At 35.4% G+C, this 24029-nt stretch overlaps 3 protein-coding genes across 3 annotated transcripts; 1 reads left to right on the top strand and 2 right to left on the bottom strand.

Annotated features, from left to right (window-relative positions):
* Positions 1-5769: 5769 nt before the first annotated feature.
* Positions 5770-13428, bottom strand: LOC121386837 (the record flags this gene model as incomplete). Its single annotated transcript, XM_041517851.1, has 3 exons — positions 5770-5892; positions 8982-9223; positions 12675-13428. Coding segments are annotated over 3 exons (1113 nt in total), but the record flags the coding sequence as incomplete, so codon positions are not given.
* Positions 13429-15854: 2426 nt separating this feature from the next.
* Positions 15855-19625, bottom strand: LOC121386838. The gene is made up of 2 exons (XM_041517852.1): positions 19466-19625; positions 15855-16237 (listed from the first exon to the last, which is right to left on the bottom strand). Exons 1-2 carry the CDS (start codon positions 19617-19619, stop codon positions 15894-15896), a joined length of 498 nt encoding a protein of 165 aa, XP_041373786.1. The 5' UTR covers positions 19620-19625; the 3' UTR covers positions 15855-15893.
* Positions 19626-21237: 1612 nt separating this feature from the next.
* LOC121386058 lies at positions 21238-22098 on the top strand. The gene has a single exon (XM_041516856.1). The coding sequence runs from the start codon at positions 21238-21240 to the stop codon at positions 22096-22098; it is 861 nt and encodes a 286-aa protein (XP_041372790.1).
* The last annotated feature ends 1931 nt before the right edge of the window (positions 22099-24029 follow it).

The raw sequence follows: 24029 nt of genomic DNA, 5'->3' as shown, positions 1-24029 counted from the left end.
GTGCATTGACACATTGAACTTGTAAATTCTCATTGACGATATTGATATTATTGTGTATAGTAGTATTTTTTATAAAGAAATAAAAGATACGATAACGTAGCGCTGACATCAACACGGTGTTCTGTTCAGTTCAGCGCTGAGACGTAGGCGAAAGTTTCCGTTACAATACCGTAACAAGGGACCCTACTTAATAACTGTATATTTTAAAACTGCTTTGTAATTTTATTATATTTATTAGAACAAATTTTTAAATTGTTACTTGAACCAACAATGCAGAAAAATCTACATCAAAAGTACACACATGCTTACAATCGGTCTACACCCGTTTATTAAACGAAAAAACACAACTCGTATTTTCAAGTATAGTAGCGCAAAACGTAATAAGAACAAAGCATGGGCGTACGACCCGGGGGGGTGGGGGGAGCAGGGGGGACAATTGCCCCCCACCCCCCAAATTCGTCGACAAATTTGGGCAGTTTTTATCTGGGTAAAATTTCGGGCAAATCAACCCCTCCAGCCCCCCTAAATCAAAGAGTCCCCATACGCCCATGGAACAAAGTATATGGTAACAGGTCGTTTCACCCTTATTACTAGTTCACTCGAGTCGTTTTGAGCAAGGTCGATTCGTACCTCTAACCATGTTTCGATTTGGCCTAATATTTATGTTGTGTATAAAGTACATTTATTCATAGATTTGACCTCTATCCAATGATTTGTAGATGTCACACATTGCAATCTATATTGCATCTTTATATTTACAGATAAAAATAATATAATTTTGTTTAAATCCAATAACATAATTTACAGACAATGCATTCACATTAGGCTAATAATTAATTTAAGAACAGTCACACTGCATACTACTGATGTGCTGTGGTATGTTGATTTCGTGTAGCTTCATCTGACGAAAAGTAAACAGCTGATAAGACATTAATATCCAAAGACCGATTATTACCTAATATTTGGTAATCAATAATGAATAAATAGAAAAAAAAGTCTTCAAAACTATAATAAATACATTTATTTATATTGGGGGGGGGGGGGGGGGGGGGGGGGGGGTGGGGCGGGGGGGGGGGAAACGAAACGACTCTGTACGAATGAGATTTAGGGCAAACCAACCCTGGGTGAATAGGACTAAGGGGGAAACAACGCAGAGTTCGAAATGGTTTTAGGGCGAAACAACCCGGATCCTAGTATATAGCTGCTGTTTGCTTGGATGAATTTATGTCTTGAAGAAATGAATAAAAAAGGAACTGTTTTTATGAAGAAAAAGAGATTGATTTATCAGTCAGCAGATTGCTGCGTGGTGTTTAAAATATTGCTTGCAAGATAAGGTGGGACAAACATCTTTTTTGTTTTTTTAATATTTCAAATACAAAGTATTAAATCAAAGAAAAGAAAAAGAAATATTTTGAGATCTATTTTTTTCATTTTATTGTATTAAGTCATGTATTTATTGTACATGTAGTCTTGACACATTAATTAATTAAAATTTTTAATTAATATACTGTTATTTGCAGGTAAACCTTCTGCCCTGTATGATAAAACTAAAATGAACGGATCATTGTCTATTCCACTAGAAAATTAAAGTTTTAGTGTTATTCTTAGCAAGTATGATTCTAATTTAATTATAGGTATTGTTTGTTATTTCTTTTACGTTCCATCTGGGTATGAACAAAAACAAATCACACAGTTTGCAGATGATTGTTTTTATTCATACCCCGATGAACGTAAAAAAAAGAAGAAGACGGTCCTTAAATGATGAGAAAGTCAACTTCATGACTGGATTGCCAACATATATACTACTACAAATTCTGGAATTAATTTCAATGATGTTAAATGTTACACCCAGATCAGCACTGACAGCATTTCAAAAATTGTTACTCACACTAATGAAACAGAGGATAAATGTCATCAGTGTACTCTTGGGATTTATATTTCATGTTGATAAAATAACCATTTCAAAAACATTCCTAAATACCAGGGATATTTTGTATGTTTCACTGCAACCAATTATCAGGACGTGAAAAATTAAGGAAGACAATGCCAATGGAAATCTGTCATCATCTCAAATCTGAGGGTGTTTTCATTATAGATTGTTGTGAGGTTTTTATTGACACATCCTCCAATCTGAAAGCAAGAGCCCTTACCTGGTCGATATACAAGCACCATAATACAGTTAATTTCCTCATCGGAATTACTCCACAAATGGCTGAAATGCATATGAAAGACAAATATTTTAAGTTTTACATAGTGCATTATTTGAAAAATATTACAACAAACATATTTGTAATGTATGAAATACACATGTATACTACTGTACATAAGTATTTGAGTTATATGCCCAGTTGTTTTGACTTGTCCCATCATTGATATTTAGTTTGTTTTAACAGAGCTAATGCACCAATGGGTCTTAAGAGAAAAAACTTTTCTTTTTTTTTTACTTTTCTCTCTACTTTTCTTTTAAAGACAGACTATTCTGACTGCATTGCAAATGACATTAAATATAACCTGTTTTGATTTAATATATGCAAACACTTTTTTTTACCAAATAAGAACAGCTTTCTTTGATAGTAACTTTATATTTGCATCTTTCGAATATGTCGCAAGATGGCTTGCATACAAATTATGACTGTTAACTGCCAGGGATTTGGAGTTCCTGAAAAAAGAAGGGATGTTTTGAACTATTTAAAACAAAAGAAATGTAGTATATATTGTTTACAAGACACACATTTCACAGCAGAGTTAGAACCGTATATACAAACTCAATGGGGATTTAAATGTATATTTAGTTCTTTTTCAGGAAATTCGAGGGGTGTAGCTATTCTGTTTAATAACAATTTTGAATACAAATTACATAAAATGAAAAAAGATATTTCCGGAAATTATATAGTACTTGATATAACTATAGAAGGGGAGAGAATCACACTTGTCAATATATATGGTCCAAATGAGGATAGCCCAAAAACTATATCTTATTCTTTATTTAAAAAGAAAACTGAAGACATTAAAGAAGTAGGCCTAAGTATTTGTGAGGAAATATTTTTTTTAGAACAAGATGAAAATATGACCCCCCCTATATTTTTATAATGTGTGCTGAAATACTAGCAATATTAATAAGGAATTCTAAAGAAATTAAAGGTATTAACATAGAAGGTGAAGAATACATAATATCTCAGTATGCAGATGATACAACCTTCATGTTAGACGGATCTCCCAAATCTTTGGACACAACTCTAAGAATATTAGACCAGTATGCTAATGTTTCTGGTCTGAAAATTAATTATTCAAAAACTAAAATTATTTGGATTGGTAGTAGAAAGTTTTCCAAAGAGGTATTACATCATTCAAAATGGAAACTAACTTGGGGTGAGGAAAATTTCTGTTAATATTGAACAAATTAGTATAAATAATTTCGAACAAAAAGTACTTCAAATGAAAAAATTAATAAAACAATGGTCATCAAGGAAGTTGACTGTTTTGGGTCGAATTGTTGTTGTTAAAACTTTAATAGTACCACAAATAATTCATTTACTTATTTCCGTACCAAATCCACCTGAAGTAGGTAATAGCAAAACAAATAAATACAATGTTGTATACTTTTTATTTGGCAGAACAAACCAGAAAGAATTAAACGAGAAGTATTAGTACAACTTACTACAAGACTATAAAAATGGAGGCATTAAAATGTTACATTTTTCAAATTTTATGATTGCATTAAAAGCCTCTTGGATAAGAAGACTTTTTACCACAAATTCAAAATGGAAAACTCTATTCCAGGCAATAACAGGACTAAAGACAGAAATTTTGTTAAATTACGGTGATTATTTCCTTCAGAAAAAACAAAAACTAATTAAAAATCTGTTTTGGAAAAATGTATTACAAAGTTGGTTAAAGATACAACAAAAACAGACTTGGGAAAAATAATGATGAAATAATGAGTACAAATATTTGGTATAATAGTCATATCATTAAAGATGATAAACCTATATTGTATAAACACTATATTGAAAAAGGCATAATTTTTATACAAGATTTATTGAATGAGCAAGGACAGTTTATGGATTATGAAGTTTGTAAAGCAAGATACAATATAAAATCAATTTTTTTAGAATATGCCACTTTAATAAGAGCAATCGGAACATTTATTGGCAATATTAAAACTGATAACTAAATATTTGTACCTTTGAACAATCTAATTTTCCCTTTCAATCTAAGAATTTTTCTAAAAGATACAAAGGGATGTAAAACAATATACCAATTATTGAACAGGAATAAAGTAATACCTACATCACAAATAAGATATTGTAAACTGGGTTGTACTTTTTCTCCACAAATATGGGCATATTATTACAGTTTACCGTTTTCAGTTTTAAAAAACCCATCTTTAATGTGGTTCCAGTATAAAATCATACACAGAACAATAGCAACAAATACCTTTTTGCATAAAATAAAATATATAGATTCTGATATTTGTCATTTTTGTTATCTCCAACCAGAAACATTGGAACATTTGTTTTATAATTGTACAAAAGTTGCTGAAGTCTGGAAAGCTGTTGAATATTGGTTACAAGCCAAAGATGAACACATCTCATTGGACAAAAATACAGATTTATTAATTGGCTAATTATTAATGTAAAATATTACATTTATAGAATGAAAATTCAGAAGTCTGGACTAAATGTTGAGGCACTTCAAAATATAATAAAAGATAAACTGCAAATTGAAAAATATATATTGTATAAAAAATGTCAGTTCAGTGAATTTGAAGAAGTTTGGAGACCTTGGCAAATTTTCTTTGAAACTAATGGTTAATGGTTATAGTTTGGAAATCTGTCTTCTTGACTCTTTTATTATTATTATTATTATATATATATATATATATATATTTTTTTTTTTTTCTCTCTCTCTCTTTCTTGACATTCGCTCTTTTTAAAAAAAAATTCTATCTGCCCATATGAAACCTGTAATGTAACGGTATTGTATATTGGTTATTTTTAATAGAGGTTATTCACGTCACATCATTTTGCTTCAACAATGAAGGCACATTGAGAATTTTCAATGCCTGTTTCTTCTGGGAGGGGGACCTTTTTGTGTACCAGAGAATGTCTGGATAGATCCCTGACATATAGGCCTATAAGTAGTTGTATTATAGACTCATACTGTAAGTAATGACTTCAGGGCCCCCAACCCTGACATTACCAAATGGTTTCTGGGGTAATAAAAATTTGGAAAAAACCCACAACAAAATCTAGGTGGTAGTCCCATGAAGAAATCACATTCACTCATAACATATATAGTATCTAGGTGGTAGTCACACATGAAGAAATCACAGAGATATATTCACTCTAATAGTAGTAAACATATATAGTATCTAGGTGGTTGTCACACAATCACAGATATATTCACTCTAATAGTAGTAACGTATATAGTATCTAGGTGGTATCACACACTGAGAAATCACAGAGATGTATTCACTCTAATAGTAGTAACATATATAGTATCTAGGTGGTTGTCACACATGAAGAAATCACAGAGATATATTCACTCTAATAGTAGTCACACATGAAGACATATATACTCTAATAGTAATCTAGGTGGTAGTCACACATGAAGAAATCACAGAGATATATTCACTCTAATAGTAATCATATATAGTATTTAGGTGGTTGTCACACATGAAGAAATCACAGATATATTCACTCTAATAGTAGTAACGTATATAGTGTCTAGGTGGTTGTCACCCACTCTCTAATAGTAGTAATGTATAATGTCTTATCTCTCTTGAGATGACAAATACTCATGCTTCAGTGAACGGTTTTGCCTTTCCACTCCATTGTTCGTGTTCAGCATTACATTGAACCTTGTCTTGCGGAAACACCAAACCCAACGCTGGAATAATTATTCATATTTATTTGTTCGTTAACAAAAACAAAGTTTTAATAACATATTCATCAAGTGATCTATTTTCTTTAATTAGTATATATAACTTGTATGGTTTAATTTTTATGTACAATTAATGGCTTCATTAAAGTTAATAAATGGCAGTAGATACATAAAGTTTGTATAATATATCAGGCAAATATTGTTATAAATAATGTTTTTCATAAAATATATCGGAAAGAAAGACAAAAAAAAGAAAGAAAGACAAATGTTTTAATGACGCACTCCACAAATTTTATTTACGGTTATATGTCGTCATACATATGGTTAAGAACCACACAGATATATAGAGATGAAACCCGCTGTCGCCACCTCTGTTACAGTCGTGGTGCACTGGCTGGAACGAGAAATAGGCCACCTATGGGGATCAATTCTAAACTGACTGCACAGATATATAGAGAGAGGAAATCCACTATCGCCACATGAGTTACTCTTTTCGATTAGCAGCAAGGGATCTTTTACATGCACCATCCCAGACAGGATAATACATACCACGGCCTTTGACATACCAGTCGTGGTGCACTGGCTGGAATGAGAAATAGCCCGATGGGCCCTCCGACAGGGATCGATCCCAGACTGCCAGTGCATTAAAAGATACCAAGACATAATATTAATACTATTGGGTTTCTTAGAGTATAGTCGTTCATGTGACAACTTTGCTCCTGTAATCATTATTTAACATCACATCCATTTTATTCAAACCAGTCATATTAGTATATAGCAATGTGCATAAAAAAAAACCCAAATTTTTTGTTTGTCATTCTGACGATCCTGTGGCCATTTCTTTTTCATTAATTGAGACTTGATCTAGTCATCTGACAAATGGTGGGTGGAATCCCAGCTGGGGTCAAAATTTATATAAATGTGTAGGCCAAAAGGCTATCAACCAAAAAAGAAAAAAAAAAAAAAAGTCTGCAAAGAAATGTTTTTTATTAAAACTTTTTAAATGTTTCTAATGATTTACATCTATTGTGGTATATTTTTGACAAATATCTTCTGAACAGAATTTTAAAGTATTGATTAGCTTTATTTGACATAATTACTATCCAAAAGCTTATAGAAAATGATGTGACTGCAATGAAATATGAGTGGATTGAATATGACATCACATAGGTTATAAAAGAGGTTTGTTTGTAAAATTTTAACATTCCTTTTATTATAATGTTTGCAGAATGCTTCAAACTATGATTTTTACTTTTAGTAAAAAACCATTTTGGAACATGATCTTTTTAGTGGTTATGTATATTTCTGTTCAATATAAATATTAAAAGTTAAGTCTTTTAGGGCATGTTATAAAAATTTGTGAAATGGCCCTATCTAATACCGATACATTTGAAGGATTCTTTTAATATCAAGATGATGTAGATATGTTTTACTTAAAACATCGCGTGAGTAATAAAAACACAAAATATGTACTGGTCCGTCAGGATGACAGACAAACATATCTCAAGATATTATTTGCTGGCCAAAACCAGTCGGGTTGAGAGTATTTGTATCCCTGCCTTGTAATACAGAAATACAAAAATTTTCATTATCACAAGAATTAATAAACAAGAAAATGAAGGTACTGAAAAAGATGCACACAATACAATATACATTACCTACAGATACTAACTTTTAAACTTTTACAATGCACTGAATTTTTTTAATGGATGTTTCAAAACTGATACTGTTTTTAAAGGAGGTATCTAACTTCATCAATATGTGATGGAGCCTGTTTTACAAATTATATATGGCAAATATTGTTCTAATAATATCAACATATTGTCTATAGATGGCTTGGAGGATTAAAGATATATGTACAAACATTTTTAATTTGGACCTGAAAAATAGTCAAATATACATGTTTTGTTGGAATCGAATATATACAGATAATAATTGATATGTCAAGGATACAACAAATGAAATCACAATAATTCAATATTTTTTCAACATAAATTTGTAAATTACAGTTCATGGTGAAGGCACAGGACAATCTCCTTCTTTATGCACCAGCTTTTGTACAAACAACATGGGTAAAACTTCCTGAATTTACTGTAATTGTATTGTGTGAATAATGTTGTAATGATAACAATAACACATAAATAACATTTGAACAAGAATAAGCATGCTTATATTCCATGACACGACAGATGGCACATATTTCTACCAATACTTTCTTTTGGAGGTACTAAGACAAAAAGTTAAATACGTTTTGGAAATGAAGTTGTACATAATGGTTAAAAAGCAGGGTTTTTTTGTTGCGTTTGGTACTTATTATGCTATTCACCACCTGGAATTTTGATTGCCATTCCTCGTGCCATGGAGAATATAGTGTAAACTTTCATGTACATATTGAAAAGGAAACTTACATATGAGAGAAATGTAATTGATCTTTTGTTCAAATTTAAATTAATGTGTCAAAAATAATTTATGCCATGTTATCTGTAACAAGAATAGTCCTGGGTGGGAATCGAACCCACATACCATGAATTGTAATTTCTGTTACATAAAATGAACCTTGATATGTCTAAAGGTATCATATATAAATAATTTGTATACTTTTCTGGATTTTCAAGAAACTCTGCTCTTCAGTTGATGGAATTTCTGTGTCAATGAAATAATACACTTGCTAAATATAAACAGAATTTATCAAACAATTCAAAACAATTTTAACATCTTAAAAAGATAAGCATTAAAAATGAAAAGCAAATGCAAACAGCAAACTTGTGAATACAAAAGCAAAGCAAATGAATTGAATCATAACAGACAGTAGTGCTAAACATTTAACCAATATGTGCCTCTTAAGGGTAGTTAAAGTTTTTTGGTTGATCTATTATGATTGTTATTCCATTAAAGTTAAAGTTTCAGAAATTCTAAAATATTGTGACAGTAACTGCAGTTCCATCAGTAGCCATGTTTAGAAAGATCTAGCAACCACTGGTGAAAGTGATATGTGAAGTCATCATATAGCATTCCATATGAAACAATCATTGAAGATAGTAATTTGCTGCTCTTCTCCAGTGGATCTATCAATATCATAGAAGTTACTCTCTCACCTTGCTTTGGTTCAGCCAATTTCTTTCAAACCAGTTTTGAAGTTGCTTGTTACTTTTCCAAACTTTACTCAATTTCAAGTCACAAACAGCCGTCTCGTATTCTGAAACTAATGATGCTCTGGCTATCCGTCTCAGTTTAGACCGTATGTCTTCGCGGTTTCCACTGACCCCATGACTGACAGTTCTTGCCCAACGTTCCCAAGCTTGCTCTCTATGGAAATCACACAGGTAAACGTGACAGCCTATATTAAAAAGAAAAGGTATTCGTACATACAGTAGAAATCAGAATTGATATATAGAGGTTATTACCAGAATGTTTTTTGGTATCGTCAATATCGTATATTAGGAATAAAAATTGTATTATGCGAGCCTCTGGCGAGCATAATACATTATTTTAATTCCTAATATATTATTGACGATACCAAAATACACGAGGGTAATAATCACTTATCATATAAGCTCAAGCTTAATACAACGTGTTTTTGTAAACTGTACACGTAACTTTAATTCTAGTCCGCCATTACTAGATATTCAAATTACGTAACAATATGTGGTGCTGTCTATTTATGAATGGAAATGACGTCATTTATCAAAATAAAGTTATGCCTAACATTTTTTGTTTTCTGAACGCTGGACAGCTTTCAGTGTCAAATTGCCATTGAAATGTTTTTATTTGATGACTATGAATGCATATGTCAATCATGGAGTGTCACCCAAGTATGTTTGCTTAAATGTCAATAAAGCTAGTGCAGAGACCTCGACTAATTTACATCTAATTTGCAAAGTTATCAAATTCTTAAAGTATGTGATCTGAAAAATTTCACATACTTTGATTGCACTGAAAATGTAAGATATTATATGATAAATATATATATATGTATGTCTGTGTCTATATATGTGTGTGTATGTGTATATATATATATATATAGGTGTGTGTGTGTGTGTGTATATATATATATATATATATATATATATGTGTGTGTGTGTGTGTGTGTGTGTATATGTATATATACTGATGGAAAGAAATAAGGGATCGGATGTTTATGTTATATAATTTGAATTCACTATACATTTGAAATGACACAAGAAAACCTGAACTTTGTTGTTTTATTGAATATTAATAACGGTTGTGTCCCCCATACACCCGCGCAACTTCAGCACAACGTCGGGGTATACTTTGAATGAGAGTACGGATGGTAGCTCTTGGAATGTTGTGCCACTCGTCTCGGAGAGCCAAGAACAGTTGATCCACGTTTTGGGGCGCAATGGGGCGTTCACGAACACGACGACCCAAAACATACCACAAATGTTCTATTGGATTCAGGTCTGGACTTTTTGCTGGTGGGGGCATTTTGATATTGGCATTTCTTAAGCAGTCCACCGAAACACGGGCTATGTGAGGGCGTGCATTATCATGCTGGAACTCAAATTGCGTCCAACCCTGCGTGAAAACGATATCACTACCGGCTGCAAAATGTCGTCCCTGTATCGAATACCAGTGACTCTTCCAGTGAAGCCATATCCGATCTGTCCTGTTGTCGTAGATTATCCCGCCCCCACCATTACAGAACCACCCCCGTGTCTGTCATGTTCTTTTGGTTCATGCAGTGTATGTCATTAAGACGGTTCAAACACGCAATCTTTTTCATAGTCGTTCAGATTGAAGCGAGACTCATCACTGTGGTTGTACAACGCCAATGACGTCCTGTGTACCCCATATTGACGCACCCACTGTAACCTCAATCGTATGTGTCTAGTCTTATTCCATAATGGTCGTCACTTTTTAACCTGGTATCTTTCAGTCGATTGCTACTGTTCGGTCGCTGATTCTTAGCCGACATATAGCCCTGAATTCAACAGATGATGGCTTAAATCTGTCGTAAAGCAATCAGGCGAATCTGATGGTCCTGTCGAAGGGTGGTGACAAGACGTTTTCCTTTGTCGCGGGATCATGTTGCCAGTTTGTGGGTACATTTTAACCTTGATATCACGCTTTTGACTTCCCAAGAGCAGGCTGTCTAAGTGATTTTCATGACCTAACCATACCCACAGCAGTCCATTTTTCTAAAGTCATGTATTGTCGTGTTTCAAAACCCTTTCTAACCTGTAATCTCCATATAACTTATGTGTACATTGTGGAAAAATCGTGGAAACATATTTGCATATTATACAGGAAGTGAGTTTAGTCTCAATCAATAGCGTTGAAATTGTATGGGGGTTTGAACCATGTGATGTGTGTGTGTGTATGTATTTTTACTGGGTCTTTTCCATTTTCTTTATGTATATATATATATATATATATCTATATATTGTAAGAACAAATGGGCAAAAGTAGGTTAATGGAATTCTACCATAAATACATGAACAAAACACAAACATAATTTGTACAAACTATGAAACACTGATTCTATAGCATTATTTCTGCCTCATGTAAACCGTCATGAAATATACTCTTCAAAAGAAGAAACGCAAAACCAATTGTCGTAACATTTGGAGAATTGATTATTGAATGGTGAGTCCGATATATATATCTATCCATTGTGACGTTGATAGGACAAACCAAGGTCAAGGTCATCTGGAGTGTACCGGGTGTTTCCGCGTAATGCCTGGCACCGCAGTTGCCCATTGAAGCAACCAGAGATACGGACTATTTTCCGGGGGATGGTCTCGGCCTGAAGGCTGCTGCCTTTCGGCCAGGGTCTTTGGCTGTGGTTTCGCTGTCGGAGGCGTCGGTCCAACTTCCCATAGATGCTCAATTGGGTTCAAATGCTGATGGTCGATGGCCAAGGAAGGACATTAATGTTCTGTTCTGTAGGAAAACGTGCTGTGTGAGGCCGTGGCGTTGTCATGTTGGAACACCGCGTTGGCGTTGGCCATAACTGGGTATGTTGGCCGGAGGTCTGGTCAATGTAGCCCTGTGCATGTTGCCCTGCATGTGGACCAGGTCAGTAGTGAGATGGCTGCCCACACCATGACACTACCCCCGCCGTCTGTCTACTAGTTCGCACACTTCCGCATAACGTTCACGACGCCTATACACCGACATCTTCCATGTGTGACGTCGGATCGAATGGGATTGGGAGTGTAATTTTTCACCCATGTCTGTTCATGTCAAAAAGTAGTGATTTTATCTGGCACCACTGCAGTCGGAGTGCGTATTGACACCTATATCTGGGATGACTGTATATTTCTTCCTCACATTTCAATGCCTTGTCGTACGTTCAGGTGGATATGCAAGGGTAGAAACAATGTGAATACGTGGAAGGATAGTTCTTTTCCCGAATCATACCCGGATGTGAGAACCATGCCCAAGTACAGCGGAAGGTAGTCAACCGTGGAACTCATATCAAAATGCCGGATCTAGGGAGGTCACGCAACAAGCCGATCCATGTTGCACGGTGACGTGCCATGACGTCTGGAGATGGTGCCGCCGGACACACACAGCGTGATGCCAGACTAACAGAGGCCAGGCAAGCAACACCCTGATAACAAATATATTACTGTATATGTTATATATATTGCACGTGCAGTACAATGGTGTGTGTGTATGTATGCGTGTATGTGTATATACATATATATATATATATATATATATTGTAAGAACAAATGGGCAAAAGTAGGAAATGAATACAATTCTACCATAAATAACATAGAACAAAACAAAAACATAAAAGACGACATATTTTTACAAACCCTGAAACACTGATTCTATAGCATTGATTTCTGCCTCACTGTAATCCGTCATGAAATATGATGGTGACCACTTGCTGTTCCACGACTTTAAGATGTGCAAAGCCTCCTTGATTGAAAAACTGTCTTCACATTGGCATATGAATGTGCCAACAACCTTGTAATCAACATTGGTTTTCACACAGACAAAAAAAAGAGGCAGTGCATAACGCATGGTTTTGTATGTGGCATCCAATAAACAAATTTCATTGCCGTATTTATTCAACAGATGCTGCTGCCAGTGGGTTTGGTGAACAAACAATAAATTGTTGCTATGATCATTATTTTTAGCAGCAATGTTATCAAAGATGTTATCAACTTCAACATTGGTTTGCTCAAATTGTGAAGTATAACTGCCCACACAGGGTCTAAAAAAGTAATGATCATCTGGATTATGATCTTTCCAAATCTGTATCTTTGCCTCCAAATCATTTTGATCAATTTTGGAATGTCTTAATTCCATTGTAGCTAAATACATATGGTTCCTTATGTCATTAATATGTGGGTAAAATCTGCGGTTGTTTTTTTTTGGTTTAATTTTGTTGAGAAACAGGTCTTTTGCAACAAATATATCTAAATGTCGTTTGGTTTCTTGGACTGATGTTACACCCTCTAATACCAGTTCTCTTATCTTTAGGCGTATGACCTCATCCACCGGCTGTAGAACACCACCAATCTGAATAAAACAAAATATAAAACCTCCATTGTATTTGAGACATTACAAAGTTAGAAATTCTTTTTTTTATTAGCCGTGATTAAAAATTTACTAGCCTTACTTCACTTTTAGGTTAATATAATATTGCTAAATAATAGTAATAATCAGATACGTCACCTAAAGAGGGAGATAGAGCTTAAAAACACTAACATTGGAGGTTGGGGTGGGGTGAGGATATTTATATTTACAAAATACTTAACTGCAACAGTTGACACCAAAATATTCACTAGCTGTCAGGCATGGCAATAGTAGTTATTTACTAGCCCAACATTGAATATCACTAGTCATGGGAGTGGACCTACCATAATCTACAAGCCCTGTCTAAACAATGAAGTATACTTTTATAGCAATTCCTGGTCACTATAAAGAAAAACTGTAGATTACTAAAAACATGAAATGAACTTTCCTCTCCTACAATGTGATTCTTGTGTTGTTCACTGTCTGGAAGTGAAATCCATAGCCTTTTTTCCCACTCCAGTGTCTTATCATGAAGATCCTGTTTGATGCTATGTGAAGCTTTCTCTTTCGCCCTTTTATCATTGACAGAAATCTGGATTTCATTAGAAACAAGAAATTAAACGATGTTAATAACAACAGGTTCGGGTGGTAATACGATTAATAAAGGTATAAAGTGTAAGTTATCCAAATCATACACATAAGTGCCAAAGATAATATTTTATAACTTAATTTATAACATGTAACTTTTGTAAATTGTTTCATGGATTAATTAATATTTGGTGTTAATGTTCTCAAATTAATATTCTCTTAAATGGGCATTTTAAGCAAGATAATCCCATCTTGTAAAAAGGTGTGTACATATCTTTTGTACTTTTTAATGTATTTCTTACAATTTAGATGAACAAGTTACTGAACACAAATGTTTTATTTTTAAAATATGTTCTTATTAGTTTTTATGATTCGCAAATGTTGCTTCAGTTACTTTTAGTGTTACATATATGTCAGTTAATCATTTGAAGTAAAGTTAATAAAAAATTGCTTTGCAGAAAACTTAGTTCTCTTGTTCTTGTGATCAGATATTACTTGTGCACTACACATTTCTGTATGTACGTGAAAACTTGATGCTTCAAATTCAGAGAATTTTGGCAAGTTCAAAGACAAGTCAAATACAATTGACCTTTTTGGTTGTGTCACACTTCATTTGTGATTGTAATTGTGCTGAAATTATATGTAATGAAATATTCTTTTGACATGACTTTGTCACAACCTATTTATTATAATTAAAAACACTTTTAAGAATTTTATTGAATACTTTTAAAAATTCAAATTCTAATTTCTAATCTGGAAATAGAAAGTCAGCAATAATTTGGTCATGGCTTTTCATAAAACTGAATGTAAGTCTTTCAAATGCACATCCACTTATGTACAATTATCACCTTTGAAGAAGTCATTTATTAGATTTAAAAAACCTGTTTGTAGGAGGATGGGACAACTGTCTTTAGGCAAAACTGATCTCGAGTGGGACAAATTTGAAGCCGTATTTTTCAGATGTTGCACTTTAACTGGGAATATATAATAAATATGGCCATTATCAAATTGATCTGGCGAGACCAATGGCAATTTATTCCATCTTAAACTGGTGAAGTTTCAACAAATTCAGGGGTACTCAAAAACTAAGAATTAACGTCCCCCCCCCCCCCAAAAAATAATCACAAAAAATACAACCGCGAGATTTGTTAAAAATGTGCCACAAAATATACCTGATATTTGGGGAAACAAGCAATTTCCCGCAGGTGAATTGTGGCAGGGCAGTTGACCTTTTTGGTGTCCTGAACAAGAAACCTTCTTTTTTTCAAGTACGCATGATCTTCTTTTTTTCAAGTACGCATGATCTTCTGATTCTTTTGACTATAAATAATAACATGTAGCCTAAACAATTTAAACAAATTTACCAGTTGCTATACATGCATGTAGTAATAGAAATTACTAATTACATTTTTATAATTATTTTTATATCACAATCAATAATATTCTATAACAAAAACCAGACGAATTTGTGAACAAAGAAGTCTTGATCAATTAGTAATTTGTAAACAAAGAAGTCTTGATCAATTAGTAATTTGTGAACAAAGAAGTCTTGATCAATTAGTAATTTGTAAACAAAGAAGTCTTGATCAATTAGTAATTTGTGAACAAAGAAGTCTTGATCAATTAGTAATTTGTGAACAAAGAAGTCTTGATCAATTAGTAATTTGTGAACAAAGAAGTCTTGATCAATTAGTAATTTGTAAACAATTTTGTAACAAACTGATAGAAACTGTTTCTCATTCCTAAGCCACAATTTTAATGGAATATAAAATAAGTAACCATGTCAGCATGAAGAAATTCAAACACATAAAACAGGGTTATTTAAAATACGAAAAGGACTATACTGTTTAGTGTTGTTAAGTTTGCAAACATAAATTTGTGTTTGGGATAATTTTTATCAGGAAACTGTTGTTTATCTTAAGCTACCGATATCTCGAGCATGTTGGTCCAGTCCCTTCAACATCGAGATAACGATGTTTGACTGTATATATAGTTCTAACAAAGTAAAACATATTGTTAAATGCAACAATTCCGAGAATATTTCTATGAAGCTCAAAGTGAGTTATATACTGAGAACGAGGAAACGTTTTTAACACCTTCTCTGCCTCTTGTTTCTCTTTGCGTTTTTTGTGCCTGTTGGGGCCATTTTGGCATTCAAGTCTTCTTTTCCCTAACACCATGTAGGGGCACCCATCAAACACCAGTCTTGTCCCAGCAACATCCTGGGTGTCTGACCAAACAACACGATGATTCTTTGCCGTCAGATCTATATAATTTATAATATAAGAAAATTGTAAAAAACGTAAATAATAGGACAACCACCGAGGCGTTATACATCTCAAAATTCAAGATGGGGAGTAGATTTCAACATCTAGGACAACCACCGAGGAGTGAATATATTTAACTAATTTTTCCACCATTTACATGGTTTACACACTTCATTGATTTCAACATCTAGGACAACCAGCGAGGCGTTATACATCTCATTATTGTTAGAGAGCATACAACTCACTGATTTGTACATCTAGGACAACCACCGAGGCGTTATATATCTCATTATTGTTAGAGAGCATACAACTCACTGATTTGTACATCTAGGACAACCACCGAGGCGTTATACATCTCATTATTGTTAGGGAGCATACAACTCACTGATTTGTACATCTAGGACAACCACCGAGGCGTTATACATCTCATTATTGTTAGGGAGCATACAACTCACTGATTTGTACATCTAGGACAACCACCGAGGCGTTATACATCTCATTATTGTTAGGGAGCATACAACTCACTGATTTGTACATCTAGGACAACCACCGAGGCGTTATACATCTCATTATTGTTAGGGAGCATACAACTCACTGATTTGTACATCTAGGACAACCACCGAGGCGTTATACAACTCACTGATTTGTACATCTAGGACAACCACCGAGGCGTTATACATCTCATTATTGTTAGAGAGCATACGACTCACTGATTTGTACATCTAGGACAACCACCGAGGCGTTATACATCTCATTATTGTTAGGGAGCATACAACTCACTGATTTGTACATCTAGGACAACCACCGAGGCGTTATACATCTCATTATTGTTAGGGAGCATACAACTCACTGATTTGTACATCTAGGACAACCACCGAGGCGTTATACATCTCATTATTGTTAGGGAGCATACAACTCACTGATTTGTACATCTAGGACAACCACCGAGGCGTTATACATCTCATTATTGTTAGGGAGCATACAACTCACTGATTTGTACATCTAGGACAACCACCGAGGCGTTATACATCTCATTATTGTTAGGGAGCATACAACTCACTGATTTGTACATCTAGGACAACCACCGAGGCGTTATACATCTCATTATTGTTAGGGAGCATACAACTCACTGATTTGTACATCTAGGACAACCACCGAGGCGTTATACATCTCATTATTGTTAGAGAGCATACAACTCACTGATTTGTACATCTAGGACAACCACCGAGGCGTTATACAACTCACTGATTTGTACATCTAGGGAGCATACAACTCACTGATTTGTACATCTAGGACAACCACCGAGGCGTTATACAACTCACTGATTTGTACATCTAGGACAACCACCGAGGCGTTATACATCTCATTATTGTTAGGGAGCATACAACTCACTGATTTGTACATCTAGGACAACCACCGAGGCGTTATACATCTCATTATTGTTAGGGAGCATACAACTCACTGATTTGTACATCTAGGACAACCACCGAGGCGTTATACATCTCATTATTGTTAGGGAGCATACAACTCACTGATTTGTACATCTAGGACAACCACCGAGGCGTTATACATCTCATTATTGTTAGGGAGCATACAACTCACTGATTTGTACATCTAGGACAACCACCGAGGCGTTATACAACTCACTGATTTGTACATCTAGGACAACCACCGAGGCGTTATACAACTCACTGATTTGTACATCTAGGACAACCACCGAGGCGTTATACATCTCATTATTATTAGGGAGCATACAAGTCACTGATTTGTACATCTAGGACAACCACCGAGGCGTTATACATCTCATTATTATTAGGGAGCATACAACTCACTGATTTGTACATCTAGGACAACCACCGAGGCGTTATACATCTCATTATTGTTAGGGAGCATACAACTCACTGATTTGTACATCTAGGACAACCACCGAGGCGTTATACATCTCATTATTGTTAGGGAGCATACGACTCACTGATTTGTACATCTAGGACAACCACCGAGGCGTTATACATCTCATTATTGTTAGGGAGCATACGACTCACTGATTTGTACATCTAGGACAACCACCGAGGCGTTATACATCTCATTATTGTTAGAGAGCATACGACTCACTGATTTGTACATCTAGGACAACCACCGAGGCGTTATACATCTCATTATTGTTAGGGAGCATACAACTCACTGATTTGTACATCTAGGACAACCACCGAGGCGTTATACATCTCATTATTGTTAGGGAGCATACAACTCACTGATTTGTACATCTAGGACAACCACCGAGGCGTTATACATCTCATTATTGTTAGGGAGCATACAACTCACTGATTTGTACATCTAGGACAACCACCGAGGCGTTATACATCTCATTATTGTTAGAGAGCATACAACTCACTGATTTGTACATCTAGGACAACCACCGAGGCGTTATACATCTCATTATTGTTAGGGAGCATACAACTCACTGATTTGTACATCTAGGACAACCACCGAGGCGTTATACATCTCATTATTGTTAGGGAGCATACAACTCACTGATTTGTACATCTAGGACAACCACCGAGGCGTTATACATCTCATTATTATTAGGGAGCATACAAGTCACTGATTTGTACATCTAGGACAACCACCGAGGCGTTATAGATCACATTATTGTTAGAGAGCATACGACTCACTGATTTCAACATCTAGGACAACCACCGAGGCGTTATACATCTCATTATTGTTAGAGAGCATACGGCTCACTGATTTCTACATCTAGGACAACCACCGAGGCGTTATACATCTCATTATTGTTAGAGAGCATACGACTCAGTGATTTCTACATCTAGGACAACCACCGAGGCGTTATACATCTCATTATTGTTAGAGAGCATACGACTCACTGATTTCAACATCTAGGACAACCACCGAGGCTTTATACATCTCATTACTGTTAAAGACAGTTCGATCTGTCAAATTCAATTGCTAATTGCCATAGGTGTAGGCCGGGAGCACCACCGATGGCACTTAACCCTATGGCCTATCCCTGAAACTACCCTAGCCATTCAAAGGGGGGTACGGGTCGAACTCATGCCTAACCACCCAGGCAATATACATTACTGTTTGTGAGCACTGGGCGTTTTCGTTTGTTGTTTTTGTTCATTATATATCGTCACATTATGATTATTGAAATGCCAATCATTGAATCACATCAAATTGAGGTCAATCATTCAATGAATTGTTCAAACCTTCAGTGCATCCAAACTTCTCCGATTGCTTGCACAATGCAAATTTCGATGTTGTGGTGATTTCAAAGTGTTTTATAACGTCTAGAGCCTCTTCTAATGTCGAAACATATCCATTAAACTTATCTAATTTATGTAGAAATAAATTTTCCCACATAGAACAATCCGCCATGTTGGTTTCAGCAGTGCAGAAGTTTCCGTTTCCGAAATACACGTCACCAAAAGCGGGGTCATGAATATTCAGTAGGCCTCGGTGGTTGGCCTCTATCCTGGTTGTATCCCGTCTCCAGATATCGTAAGACTTAGCAAAATTATTGGTTTTAAGGGTTTGTAACGTTTTGTATTGAGACACTTACTTGTCTGAACTTTATTGTTACTGAAATGTTCACGAACTGTGAAGAAAAATCTCACAAATGAACAACAACAAATCGGATGTTGATTGCGCGAACCGTGCACGAGAAAACAAACCGAACCAAAATGATAACGGTCACGTGGTATACCAACGTCTGTGACATTGAAATGGAAATATCCCGTCTAAAAATAGATTAGACCTTGTCTGCTCAACGTTTTTTTCTCAAACATGCGTTCGTTTTTAGGAAATAAGAAAAATGCATTTTGTGGTATTACAAAAACCAGGATTACCAGGATTACCAAAAAACACTTCAGGTGAATGGAAATGTATATTCTAAATAATAAACGGTAAGTAAAGTGCAATTTTATTTGTGAAAAAATGGGTTTAATAGCGAAAAACAACGCCGTAATGGTTAACAACTAGCCGTAACTAGGGTGTGTCCCTTTAATGATAGTGAAAATATTTTGTAGAAAAATAAAGTTCGGGGAGGGGGTGACGGGTCTTTTGGGTGGTGGTGGGGGTTGGGGTGGGGTGGGGGGTGGTTGGTGGGGTAGTTCTTGATTTAAGCTGAGTAACAATAAATAGATTTGGAAAAAAATATATAAAAGGCTGAATGGTTTTTTTTTACAAATGATAATACAAATGTGATTAATGATAGTGAAAATATTTCGAAGAAAAATTAATGTTGTTCTTGGGGGGGGGGGGGAGGATGACGTGTCTTCTTTTGGGGGGTGGGTGGGTGGTTTGGTTGGGGAGGTCTTGATTTAAGCTGAGTAACAATAAAAAATATATTGGCAAAACAAAAAGCTGGAAAATACATTAAAAAAGAACAATATAGCATGTGGGGGAGGGTACTGTGTGCTGATTGGAATATTACCTAAAATATCTAAAAAAAAATATTTAACTATTAAAATTGTGTTACTGTCACACACAATTCTTTATAAGAACTGTAGGTGTGTTTCTATGAAGTTATGCTAATTAATGTGAGGCGAGATGGCAACTTTAATAAAAAGGAAGAAAATTTCCATGCAAGAAACAACCAAAACAATGTAATTGTGGGTGAGAACTCGCTAGCCATAATGTATTTGGGCTAGATTCACCTCCGATATTTGACACATGGTCAGTTATAATAAAACACAATTTCAGCAACTTAGGCCCTAATACTAGTATTTATTTTTAAAAACTAAAAACACATGTAACATACTAGGCAGTGCCACCTTGAAGCGATGTATTATGGGATTGATAAAATGGCTGCCGCCATGACTGTTGAGACAACCCCAGTTAGGACGCCTTGCGCTCAAATGCGCTAGGGTGAAATGACTTGAAACTTCAAAGAAAACATAGAAATAGGTTCAATAGGTTATTTTGCCCAACAGATCTTCCACAACCATGGAATGATGAACAAGCCAATCTACAGATCAACATGTCTGTCCCACAGTTGGCTTCAGCAGACTCCCAAAACGACCTGGTCAAACGGTCACTGGCAATGGCTATGATCAGTGACCGGTACCCAGAAGAATCTTGGATCCATGCATACACTGATGGTTCGTCAACAAATGCTGTGGCCAATGGAGGGGCAGGCATATTTATCAAGCTCCCTTCAAGAAATACCCTAACTGCAAAAGTACCAACCGGCACCCACAGTTCCAACTACAATGCAGAAACCCATGCACTTATTCAGGCTGCTACAATGATCAAGGATGCAAAAGAAGACTGTCAACAAGTTGTCTTCCTCACAGATGCTCTCTCAGTCCTACAAGCCTTGCAAGGGGAAAAACTTCCTCACCTGAATGAAGCCATGCAAGAGGTAGCAAAGGAAAGACGAGTAGCTCTACAGTGGATCCCAGCACATTGTGGGATTCCAGGAAATGAGGAAGCAGACAGGCTAGCCAAGCTAGGAGCTAATCATGTACAGCCCAGCAACAACATTAGCTTCTCAGAGAAGAAAACCTTGATAAAGGCAGCCAACAGATCCAGGACAGAACAAGATGATTACCACCTTCTCAGTCGCTTGGAACAAGTAACTCTGTTGAGACTCCGGACAGGCCACAACCGACTGAATACTCACATGTTCAGAAAGTTTAAACTTGCAGCAACACCAACCTGCAGTTGTGGCCTGGAAGACCAAACAGCAGAACACATCTTACAGGCGTGTCCAATTCATCAAGACCTGAGACAAGCTGAGTGGCCAATCGAAACTGCCATACACACCAAACTCTATGGAAAGAGAGGCGAACTGGAAAAAACAGCTCATTTTATCTTACAGACTGGACTATTGGTCTAAATTGTGAAAGAGAAAAAAAAAAAAAAAAAATAGAAATAGGTTCAATTTAACAACTGAATATGTGAACTCGATGTGCCGAAGTATAGAAATATATTCAAAATCCATTTGAAGTTCAGTGTTTTTCAAAGTACATTTAAAATATCACATTTCGTTATCAGTGACAAAATCGACCTTTCTCTATAATGAGCCACGTCTTAAATGCCTGAAAACACTTCTGAAAGAAGCCATTGACGTCAGACGCCGCGTTAAGACAAATTATCATGTGACCCTATCAGCTGTAAAAATGGCCGCGACGTCATACTTTTTACGCGATGTCATTTAGTTTTAACCGAATTACAAATTAAATAATTATATTTTTTGGAAAGACGATAAAACGCTGTGTATGTACATCTATTTAATATCACTGTATTTCATTGGGAAGCTGTAATATGTGTGTTGAAAAGTTAATCATTTAAGCAGTTGGCAGATATGCAGCGCAAAGTGACGTCAAAGTTTGTGATACTTATCGATATAAAACCTGCTTTTTCACTCCATTTGATAAAAACGTGATCTAAGTGTGTTACAGGTTTGTAGATTAACCAAATTATAATTTATTTTCGCTGGATGGAACTAGGATGTGCGGCTTTAATGTTTACGATTTTTAAGACCCCTGTTTTCAATTATTACATTCGATCTGCAAAAGGTATGCTACATTTTTGTGCCTCTGTTGTAGTGAATAATATTCATAATCCATTCATAATAATTGTAAATAATTTTGAGTGTATAAATTGTGTTAATTATGAATCAATTCATTAATTTTTTTTATAATTTATAAACTATTCACTGGTATAAACGTAATGCCTATCAGTATTGACATCAAGTTTTAGCGATGTGTTGATAAAACGCGGACCAGACCAGAACGCTTGCCAAATTGAATTTATCCGTTTAAACAAATATTTAACTAAGTGTTCGTCAACTGTGCATAGTTAAGAAACATATATTTTTTCATGTAGTGGCCTTAAAAATGGAAAATTACGAACCGCACATGCGTGTTACGATACTTTTTGCAAACGCATGCGCCTGAACGCAGTTAGAACCGTCACTCTTTCCTGTTTACCGGAGGGTGTTTCACTTTTGTTTACTAGAATGATTTGTGTTACATCCACAATGTTGTTTTGTTTTTTACGTTAATTGATTGCAATCTATTTTGTTTCACGTATCGTAGCTGAAAAATGTCAAATAATATCTCCGTAAATATCGTATTCGTGTGTTTGTCGTTAGGTGAACGCAGTTTGGGACGTATGCACGTACGCACTCACATTACATTCTATTCTGATATATGCAGGTACAAATCAAAATAATATAGTACTTACCCAGCAAGCATGCATCGTCGGTCCGATGTCGGCATTTGATCGGACATAAGCGGCTATCATCGGCAAATATTCCTACAGCGGCCCGCTGTCGGGCCGCCTTCGATTTCATTCGAAGGTGTGATATTACCCAGCAGCGGATCTAGGATGGGTCTGAAGGGTCTGTAGACCCCCCCCCCCCCCAAGCTTTATAGGGGGGTCTTAGACACACCCCCACCCCTGAATTTCTGTGGAAAATATTTTTTATGAGCATCAAAATAGAGCACGTACGTAGGCAATATATGCCTACAACACATTAAACAATAAAATGTTAATTGTACGTTTCTTCAAACTCGTCTGTTTTATTTCGTACGGTGTTTACCATGTTTTACACGGAATAAACAATGAACGCACCGTCGAGGCTAGCGTTAATAGTCTCGCTAACCCAAATTATTTTTGCGGTAACATAATTGCGTCTTGAAAAGAAGATGACGTCTACAAACTCGAAGCAAAGAAAACTAGCAGATTTCTTTTGTCAAAAATCTGAAAGGTAAGAATAACAGACATATGTTTTACAACTATACTTAACTTTATTGAAATGTA

Source organism: Gigantopelta aegis, chromosome 12 (genome assembly GCF_016097555.1).
Source record: "Gigantopelta aegis isolate Gae_Host chromosome 12, Gae_host_genome, whole genome shotgun sequence".
NCBI classification, from domain to species: domain Eukaryota; kingdom Metazoa; phylum Mollusca; class Gastropoda; order Neomphalida; family Peltospiridae; genus Gigantopelta; species Gigantopelta aegis.
This window is presented reverse-complemented; position numbering and strand designations above follow the sequence as displayed.

Bases quoted from the DNA above. Each gene is read 5' to 3' on its own strand.
- LOC121386058 (XM_041516856.1), top strand. From the start codon at position 21,238: ATGTCTGTCCCACAGTTGGCTTCAGCAGACTCCCAAAACGACCTGGTC.
- LOC121386838 (XM_041517852.1), bottom strand. From the start codon at position 19,619: ATGTGGGAAAATTTATTTCTACATAAATTAGATAAGTTTAATGGATAT. The intron at 16,238-19,465 runs GTTTGAACAATT...TAAATTATATAG, and splicing joins GAAGTTTGGATGCACTGAAG to ATCTGACGGCAAAGAATCAT.